The 9,893-nt window shown below is 36.8% G+C and overlaps 2 protein-coding genes across 3 annotated transcripts; one reads left to right on the top strand and one right to left on the bottom strand.

Moving 5' to 3' along the window:
* Positions 1 to 4,211: 4,211 nt before the first annotated feature.
* LOC116028877 lies at positions 4,212 to 5,835 on the bottom strand. Of its 2 annotated transcripts, none has more exons than XR_004100236.1 (2): positions 5,379 to 5,835; positions 4,212 to 5,232 (listed from the first exon to the last, which is right to left on the bottom strand). XR_004100236.1 is itself a non-coding variant. In XM_031270720.1 (2 exons), the coding sequence occupies exons 1-2, from the start codon at positions 5,654 to 5,656 to the stop codon at positions 5,188 to 5,190; spliced, it is 396 nt and encodes a 131-aa protein (XP_031126580.1). In that variant the 5' UTR covers positions 5,657 to 5,835; the 3' UTR covers positions 4,212 to 5,187. The 2 variants fall into 2 exon arrangements, 1 of the variants encoding a protein (XP_031126580.1); XM_031270720.1 differs by having other exon boundaries at positions 4,212 to 5,305.
* Positions 5,836 to 6,929: 1,094 nt separating this feature from the next.
* LOC116031039 (60S ribosomal protein L24) lies at positions 6,930 to 9,041 on the top strand. Its single transcript, XM_031273469.1, has 5 exons — positions 6,930 to 7,005; positions 7,942 to 8,017; positions 8,138 to 8,239; positions 8,392 to 8,540; positions 8,657 to 9,041. The coding sequence occupies exons 1-5, from the start codon at positions 6,995 to 6,997 to the stop codon at positions 8,808 to 8,810; spliced, it is 492 nt and encodes a 163-aa protein (XP_031129329.1). The 5' UTR covers positions 6,930 to 6,994; the 3' UTR covers positions 8,811 to 9,041.
* The last annotated feature ends 852 nt before the right edge of the window (positions 9,042 to 9,893 follow it).

Below are 9,893 nucleotides of genomic sequence, written 5' to 3'. Positions count from 1 at the left end.
CGCCAAACTGGGTTGGCGGCTCTCACAAAAGGAGGACTGTTTGTAGACGCAAGTCCTGAGAGCGAAATATGCGATAACCTCCGACGACTGTGCAACATGGAGGCCGAGAGCTAAAATGTCTAATGTTTGGAAAGGTATACTAAAGGCAGTCCCAAGGTTGAGAAGAGGTATAACTAAACTAGTAAGGAATGGGAGAGATACATCATTCTGGTTGGACAAGTGGCTGGGGGACTGCCCATTGTATGAGCGTGCAACTACTGTAATCCCTTTATTTGAGGTATATAATTATGTGGCTTACTACTGGAATCAGGATGGCAGCTGGAAGTGGAACGTCCTGCAGCAGTTCCTACCTCAGAATATCCTAGATGAACTAGCAGCCCACATAGTGCTGGACAATCCAGACTCTATTGATTTAACGGGATGGAGCAAAGAAGCGTCAGGCACCTTCACAGTATGCTCTGCGTACGAATGTGCGATGAACAACTCCCCATCACCTGATGCAGCGAAATGGAACGCTATTTGGAAACTGAAACTACCTAGCCGAATCAAGACATTCCTATGGCTCTGCCGGCATGAAAGACTAATGACTAATAAGCAAAGGGTGAAGAGAGGTTTCGCCACTTGTGACAAGTGCTAGCTCTGTAGTGATGCGAGCGAAGATATTGAACATACCTTGCGGAAATGCCCGGCAGCGGACAAGGTCTGGAAAAGTCTATACCCAGACTTCTATTGGAAAACAAGGACCTTACATTTCCAGAAATGGTTGGACTATGGCATTGCGAACAAAGGGAATAAGCGCAAACCAGAAGAAGAGAACGCCAAGTTTGCGACTGCCCTGTGATGGATCTGGAAGTGGAGGAACGAGACAATTTTTACAAAGACACGATACCACCTCCAATCGAAAATCCTGTGGATCACTACTCAATTCGAACAATTTAGTTCGGCCTTCGCCAGAGCCAAACTACACCAGGGTTCAGAACTCACTAATAACTTGGAAATCAGAAGCTGGACTAAACCCCAGCCAGGAACAGTGAAGGTGAATTTTGACGGGTTAATAGAGCCTCTATCCAAAAAAGCGGGGTGCGGAGGTGTCATAAGAGACTCATCAGGATCTTGGCTAGTAGGCTTCGTAAACAACATAGGCGAGTGCACTCCCTTGCAGGCAGAAGCTTGGGGACTACTTAGAGGCATTCAAACAGCAGTACACAGGGGATATAGAAGGATTACTCTAGAGAAGGAGATTCAAAGGAGATCATTACAGCCATGAGTAATCCCGCGAACTTGACTACCTCGACCTACAATTTACTTAAAGCATGCAGACAGGAGTTACGACAAGTTGAGTCATGGAACATTGAGCTAATTCCTCGTGAGCAAAACACAGTTGCGGACCAACTAGCAAGATCATCAAAACTATATCCCAAAGGCATCCACGTGCTCACACAACCGCCAGTCGATGCAATCCGTCTCCTAGAATATGATCAGGTTGGCTGCCTATCATGGCGCTACATGTATAACATTGGCTAAATGGCCTCAGTTGTTTGAAGGGTTTCCCCCATCCCTAATAAATAAATAAAAAAATCCTTAGTTTTTTTTTTTGGTGAAATGCTTAGTAGGAAAATAATAATAATAAAAATAAAAAATAAAAAATTCATGTGGCATCCTAATGGCATCCCAATCAGCAAAAACCTGTTGGTAACCTGTTAAAAAGGCTAATTGCTCTTTTTTTACAGGTTCATGGATGAATTTGGAGTTTATTGGAGTTCGATGGCTTAATTACTATCCCCAAATAGTTCAATGGCCTATTTGTACCTTTTCCCCTACTTTTATTATAATGTATTCATGCATATGTTTTCAAACTTCTCTTTTTGGTACTTTCTCAAACTTACCTGAATCACAAAAGTCAATACTCTCCTACCCATAAAGAATCTTGAACCCATGATCTTCAATTTAATAGAGGCACTTTCATTGACATTTTGGAAGTAGTGTGTTTGTGAATAACTAATATTTAATTATATTACTTATTTTATTAATTATTTAATAGTGTTAGAGTGATTTGTACTTTGATAACTAGCTAGTTAAAATAGTAATATGTAATAAAGATATCAATATATTGTTTTTGTTTTTGTTTTTTAATAATAACTGATAGTTAATTATATTAGTTATTTTGATTATTTTTTATCAACCAGTTTATATTTGGAGCAGTGTGTTAAGTGAATAATTAATATTTAATTATTGTTGCCAAAATTGGCCGTTTAGGCCGTGCTTAGGCGCTCCTAAGTCGAGGCGAATTGCTCTCTTAAGCGATCTTCTAGTGCCAAACTCGATTGAATTTGGTCGAGTTAATTAGTTTAATTCGACAGAGTTAGTCAAGTTAATTTCGATGAGTCGGTCTTGTTAATTTTTTTAGAGTTAATTCTAGCAATGGTCCTCCGACTATGTTGATTTTCCAAAATTAGTCCCCGACTTTTAATTTGGACAATTTAGGTCCCTTGACTTTCAAATTTTTTCCAATGTTGGTCCTTTCGTCAAATTTTGATTAAGTTGATGTCAAATGAAGGGGTAAAATTGTCCGTTCACATGTTTAGTGTATTATTACTCGCATTTCTCCTGTCCTATACACTGTATATATAAATATAATTTTAGTCGAAGTCTCAATCGAAGCCATTAATCTCAGTCGAAGTCTCTTTGACTGAGATTATATTCATATATACAAAGTATAGGACAAGAGAAATACGAGTAATAATACACTAAATATGTGAACGGACAATTTTACCATTTTATTTGACTTCGACTTAACCAAAATTTGACGAAAGGACCAACATTGAAAAGAATTTGAAAGTCAAGGGACTTAATTGTCCAAATTAAAAGTCGGGGACTAATTTTGGAAAATCAACATAGTCGGAGGACCATTGCTGGAATTAACTCATTTTTTTATAACACGGAGTTAGTCGAGTTAACTCGGACGAGTCGGTCTTGAGTTTATATATATATATATATATATATATATATTGCATTATTATTTTTTAATAAGTCGCCATTTAGGCACGCCTAGGCACTACGTCAGACGGTAGACTAGCGTCTAGCACCTATTGCAACCATGTATTTAATTATATTATTTATTTTAATTATAACCATGTATTTAATTATATTATTTATTTTAATTATCATTTAATAGTATTAGAGTGATTTGTACTTTGATAACTGGCTAGTTAAAAATATGTAATAAAGGTATCTCAATATATTGTTTTTTAATAGTAATTGATAGAATGATAGTTAATTATATTAGTTTTTTTTATCGTATTTATATAAATTGATAAATTAACTATTTATCAAATAATATATAAAATACTTTAATTATTTTAAAGTAATTTTAAGATTTATTATTAGTAAATTAGACTTTTGAAAATAAAATGTAATTCATTAATTAAAAAAAAAACTATTTCAAGCAGTATTGTCTCTTTTTTTTTTTTTTTTTTTTTTTTTGTTTTGTTTACTTGCATATGTTAATTAAGTTAAACAGCTGTTTATTAAAATTTTATTTTAGCTATTTAAGTACAATTAATGTTGGTAAAGTTAGTAAAAAATTGATATATAACATGAATTAGAAGTCTTTCTCTATGCCAATGACCTTGTGGTCTAGTGGCATTCGGTAGTAGTATTTGGTTGCACCCCATGTTGGAGGGGTAGGTTTGAGCCTCAGTGGAGGCGATGCTGACTCTTTGTGAATACTACATTGTAGCCGACAAGTCGAGCTTGAAAAATAATGCTTGAGCTCAGCCCAACAATTTTTTAGGCTTGACTGAAGTTATTTTTAATCTAATTTTTCATAATATTATGTTTAGCATTAATATATAAGATTTATATATTTAGAAATTACATTAAAAATACTATTAAACACAAAAATTAAATTTAAAAATAAAAAAAATTACTAAAGAAAATAAGCAATGAAGAAAAAGTTGGTTTGACTAATGAATAGTAAATAGTACAGGTAAAATGGGACAGAGAAAGTATTATTTATGGCTTGTGAGCAGCTCGGCTCTACTCATTTGGATCGTTATATCGTGGACCAGGGTCTACAGTGCACTGTCGACACTGGTTCAAAACAACGTCGTTTAACTAAGTTATGGGGAGTTGACGTGCGACGGACACTGTTCTGTCCGCCCAATTTTTCGTTATGTGTAATTCTGTGTATTCTATTGAGTGTTTGTGTATTCTTTAAAAAAAAAACAATTCATATCATCCAACATCAAAGAGTCAGTACATCTGGGCCAGAAAGTGGCCTAGCTAAGACAAATGCCCAAGGGCTTACATAGTTACATATTCATTGCCAAAGTGGCTATCTAATATCAACGATTTCCTCTATCTAATATGCCAAGTAAAGTATCCAATGGCCTCCTTAGGCTAATCTTCATACAAACTAAAGGTACGCACCACTCCCTCCTCCCTTCACCAAGTCTTCTAAGCACAAAACTATGGTATCTAACAAGAATAATCCACGCCCTACACAAAGGATGGGACCGATACCTATGAACCAACTACACAACCCATTTCTTATTTCCACCTTTTCATACCAAGCACTTTCGTACCCTCACCCTTAGGCCACCAACCAACCCCCTATACAGATCTCTGCATTTGACAGGGCGAAGCCTTAATAGCCAACAACCTAAGCAATGAGACCCACCATGTGGGCACAAGCAACCCCCTCTGCACAGATCTCTGTGTTTTTCCACAGGGAGCCCTACAACCTGCACCCACAGCAATGGTAGTACCCAGAGCCCCCACCCTTAGAGCATGGATCAACCTCTCCCGTACAGAGCTCTGTATCTTACTAGGAAAAGCCTTATCAAGCCACACCCTAAGCAATGGGGAACATCATTTCTTAAATCATTTCATCACCTTTCTCTTTTTTTTTTTTTTTTTTCTATTTCTTTTCTTTCAACCTATTATGCTTCCTTTCCAATTTCAAAAGACATTCCCATCTCTATAAGTGTATGCTATGCTTGGATCACCCCCTGCAAATACCCACATAAGCACACAGTTTCCCATTTTCACCCTGTCACACTTGCAATTATCAGACTAGAGAGGCCAAAGACACCCTACTTAGCATGCTAAATAAGAAAATCTTCAACCTAGACAAAATCACTCATTTTTCAAATTCCAATTCATTTCAGCTTTCACTTGTTGCCTTCATGTACTCCCAGCTCTGCACTGTACCGCCACCATCTTCATTCCCTGCACAAACAAATCAAAACAAATATCATACCAGCAGCCCTCCAGCAGAGTTATGCCCATATTCCATTTCCACCTGCACATCTCATCATACCACTACTCATCAACAGATCAGAAGCAGAAACATTCCACCAAGTAAAAGACGTTACCTGTAATATACAGAGGGAGAAAAAAAGAAATGAGGCAAGCCCTCTAGATCCAATACTTGCCTAAAGGACCTTGACATTGCCTCACGTGTTAGATAAATCACATTTCCCTCCTTTTCATTCTTTACCAAGCATTCTGCCACACAATTCACTTTTTCCCTACATTTTCCTACCACCGTTCCCTCCCATTCTTCCTTCTCCAGAACTCTTTCATCATCTGACTCAATAACCATTCTCCCCAAGTTTCTTTCCTTACTCCATTCCACCCCATCCCTTAACATTCTTTTGATTAAGCCATCCAGTTCCTCCTGAACAGAGTACACCCCAGCCAAGCAAAACCTTCCTTCACCATTTCTAATCACAAAGCCACAGTTCTTCCCTCTCTCCCTCCCCCCACTTCACAATTCATTTTGATCCATGCCTTCTTGGGCTTACACCAACTAGCTCTATCCACAATCTTCTTCACTTCACAGCTTCAACTCTTTTCATTATAAACCTCTAGTTGGGTGGATATGGATCCCAGTTAGGCCACCTCCTGGCCACACATTCTATTATATAGTTCTGTACGTTAGTAATTTCAATACCATATGTCCATATCTCATGAAACTGGAATGCTAATAGTTAGAGTAGTGATTCTGTGTATTCTATTGACTGTTTATGTGTATTCTAGTATATAATTCTGTACATTAGTAATTTCAATACCATATATCATGAAAGAGGAATGCCAATACTTAGGGTAGTGATTCTGTGTATTCTATTGAGTGTTTACGTGTATTCTAATATATAATTCTGTGCATTATTGATTTCCAATACCGCAATAACATTAAGTATAAAAAATTAGATCAAATACACATATTATTCAATAGAATACACACAATCAATATCCTAAATATTAGCATTACTATTTAATGAGGCATGATACTCGAAATCAATAATGTACAAAATTATATAGCATAATACACAAAATCATATACCAGAATACACAAAATTTACGAATAGAATACACATAATTATTAGCCTAAGTATTATCTCTACTGTTTCATGAGATATGGTATTAGGAATCAATAATGTACAGAATTACATACTAGAATACACAGAATCAATGAAAAGGATACACAAAATATAAGCCTAAGTATTATCTGTTATGTTCCATGAGGTATGGTATTAGAAATCAATAATGTACAGAATTACATACTAGAATACACAGAATCAATGACGAGAATATACAGAATGTCACAACAGAATGCACAGAATATTATCACAAAATACACAAAACTCATCTTATAAGTTAAGACCGAACAAAAACGGAAAAATCATTAATTAAAAGGAACAAAACGACGTCATTTTGAATCGAGATTGTGCACCTGATTCACGATATAAATTGCTCACTCATTTGCAACCCTTCTGGAATAGCAAAATAGCAATTATTTGACAGGATCAGCTCTAAGTGGGCTGATTAAGGAGCCCATGAGTGAAAGGATGATTGGGCCCATTTGAAATCGCTTGCTAAAATAGGGCCCGTTTAATATAAGGGCTAGTATCAATATAAGTTGATGCGCTATTAGGGTTTCACAATCGTGTGAAGGGAGAGCGTCAGCGCGGCAGAGCTTACAGGAGCCATGGTTCTCAAGTAATTCTCTTCGATCCCCTTTAAGCTTGCATGAATTTTTATCTATTTTGTTGTTTAAACTATGCTGTTATATCTCGTTGTGTTCACCTCTTTGTGGAAGGAATAACAAGTTTTGTGTGAATTTTGAACAAGTTTCAACCTTTTGCTATATTCAAACGGGATGCATTCTATGTTTTTCTTCATTTCCTTTCTTATTCACGAGATTTGTAGATCTATGTTCACCGAAGCGCATGCGTGGCTTCATTTTCACGCGCGCGTAATCAGTCCCCTTATGGATTCAAAATCAGATGTATGTTCGTCTCGTATAAGAATTGCTATGGTAGTTTCATTTTTAACAATATGATAAATACTGTGAGTTTTTTTTTTAAGTAACTGGCGCGGTATTGTTTTGGCCTTTGGAGTGTGTTGGGGCGTCTTTAATATCGTTTTAAAATGTTGGAGCGTGGGATGCTAGAGGTAATCATGTGGATTGTGGAATCATGAAATGAAAAAAAAATGGAACTAGTAGGCTAATGCATAAAGTCAGGTGTTGATTTTGAAAATGAAGCTATCAACCATCTTTTGATTCTTAACAAAGGAAATTGTGAATCATCTATGCCTTGGGAAAATTCAACTACTATATGTGCTCATTGATCTAGGTGGCTGTTGGGACTTGTGGAAATTGTTTTAGTATCCATTCTAAAGTAGCTTGAGTTTTCTCAAGGGCTGAGAGAAAGTGCATCAAAAGCAGATTAAGTGCAAGGGATTTATTCTAAATTGAAACGTTCCCTGATCCTTGTGCTTCAAGATTGAAAGTGATATGCTTGAATGTGCAGTATATGTTATTGAATGCCCTGGACCTGATGTGCAACAAGTGCACTTCTCTGTGATTATACCTTGTCCCCTCCACAAATATATTACAAATCTAGTCATTAATGCACTTTGTTGTGATTTCAGGACTGAACTCTGTCGCTTCAGTGGTGCCAAGATTTATCCTGGGAAAGGCATCAGATTTGTTCGTGCAGATTCTCAGGTTGAACTCTAATTGATGCTGGTGGTTTTATCAATTATCCTTTTTTTTAATGTCTTTATGGAAAGAGTAAGAGTAGACTGTATACTATTGCCCAATTTTTGCTAATTTTGATAATTTCAGGTTTTCCTGTTTGCCAATTCAAAATGTAAAAGATATTTTCACAACAGGCTGAAGCCATCCAAGCTTACATGGACAGCCGTGTATAGGAAGCAGCACAAGAAGGTGTGGTATATGTTTCAAGCATTGTTTAGCCTCTTGAATTCTCATTATTTTTAATTTTTAAAAAACATTTAATAGATTAGTTCCTTGAGAAGTAGGGTTATCAAATTTATCTTATTCTGATTGATTTGGTCATTTTTATTTGATACTGTTAGGATCTTGCACAAGAAGCTGTTAAGAAGAGGAGACGTACCACAAAGAAGCCTTACTCTAGATCCATAGTTGGTGCAACCTTGGAGGTCATCCAGAAGAAGAGAGCTGAAAAACCAGAAGTCAGAGATGCTGCTAGGGAGGCTGCACTCAGGTACCTTTTATAGTTGCTTCTTTCTGGCTAACAATTTGTGTCTGACCATTCACAGTGAATTTCGGAAATAGAAATTCTGACACCATATCTGTTTGTAATCTTGTTTGCTTATGCAGAGAAATTAAGGAAAGGATCAAGAAGACTAAAGATGAGAAGAAGGCAAAGAAGGCAGAGGTGATGGCCAAGGCACAGAAGGCAGGAAAGGGTAACATTCCCAAGGGTGCCGCACCAAAAGGTCCTAAGATTGGAGGTGGTGGTGGGAAGCGCTGAGCTACATCCTTTTAAGTTTCACATCTTTGCAAAATTTAGAACAATAGCTAGTATTTCCGATTTTGTAAGGTGGAACAAGTGTCATTTTGGTTCTGTGTGCTGATATATTTTTTTTCTTCCAAATTTGATTTTGAAGACTGGCTCTTTAATGTTTATGATGATATTGAGATGTTGAATCCCAGGCAGATATGGTTTATCATTTGATTATGAAGACTGGCTCTTCAATGTTTATTGATGATATTGAGATGATGAATCCCAGGCAGATATGGTTTATCATTTCTTTCTGACCCATGTTTTGTTATTTGAGGTGTTTACAGGGGTGTTTGGTCTCACATATATCCCCTCCAATAGAAAATCTAGCTGAGTCATTTGATCAAAACAGTTAGTTATTACTCATCATTGCTCTTGAAGTTGAATTACGATGGCCAATCCAAGTGATGAGTTCAAACTTTTGACTATATGTATGTTCTCTGTCTGTTTCTTGATATCGTGCTCTGTAATATGGAAACAGAAATGGAATTAGCTTGTGAAGTGTGAAAGATGGAATTTAAAGCCTAACCTCCATCTTCTCCAAGTGTTTGTTATGAAAGCTTGTATGTGTTTCTTGATATCGCACATGATGAGATATGTAAACTCGTCCCGTTTCCTTATGGAACACCAGTTGTAATTCCATTATGTGGGGAAATATTACACAATCTAAAGTAAGTTAGAATTTGAATAAAATCAAAAGGGAAGTTTTTCCTCCAGCTTCTGCCCTCATGTTCCTCTCTACCTTTACCATAGGTAGATCACCATCTTCTTCTTCCGTTAGCCATAGCATGTGACCCATATCATCTGGTTCCCATTGTCGGAATCAATGGTTCTGATTTAAGCAACGGCCCAGTCAACAAAGCCTTAGGATTGCAACATGACAAAATTGAAAACTTGTCTCCAATTTAGAGAAATTAGTGAAATAGATGGTCACCAATCAAGTGAAACAACCCGTTCAGGAAGAGGAATCGGAGGTTGCCGCTCACACCGAGGGAGTTTCCAATACAATGGACATAGGAGATCACTTATGCCATTTTAACAAGTACCTCAAGG

This window comes from Ipomoea triloba, chromosome 9, assembly GCF_003576645.1.
Source record: "Ipomoea triloba cultivar NCNSP0323 chromosome 9, ASM357664v1".
Lineage (NCBI taxonomy): Eukaryota > Viridiplantae > Streptophyta > Magnoliopsida > Solanales > Convolvulaceae > Ipomoea > Ipomoea triloba.
Note: the sequence above shows the minus strand (reverse complement) of the source record. Positions and strands in the feature narration are given on the sequence as shown.

Coding starts and splice junctions, on each gene's coding strand:
- LOC116028877 (XM_031270720.1), bottom strand. CDS start 5,656: ATGTTAAGGGATGGGGTGGAATGGAGTAAGGAAAGAAACTTGGGGAGA. Junction 5,306..5,378: donor TCTCCCTCTGTATATTACAG/GTAACGTCTTTT, acceptor TGAGATGTGCAG/GTGGAAATGGAATATGGGCA.
- LOC116031039 (XM_031273469.1), top strand. Junction 8,018..8,137: donor TTGTTCGTGCAGATTCTCAG/GTTGAACTCTAA, acceptor TGATAATTTCAG/GTTTTCCTGTTTGCCAATTC. Junction 8,541..8,656: donor GCTAGGGAGGCTGCACTCAG/GTACCTTTTATA, acceptor TTGCTTATGCAG/AGAAATTAAGGAAAGGATCA.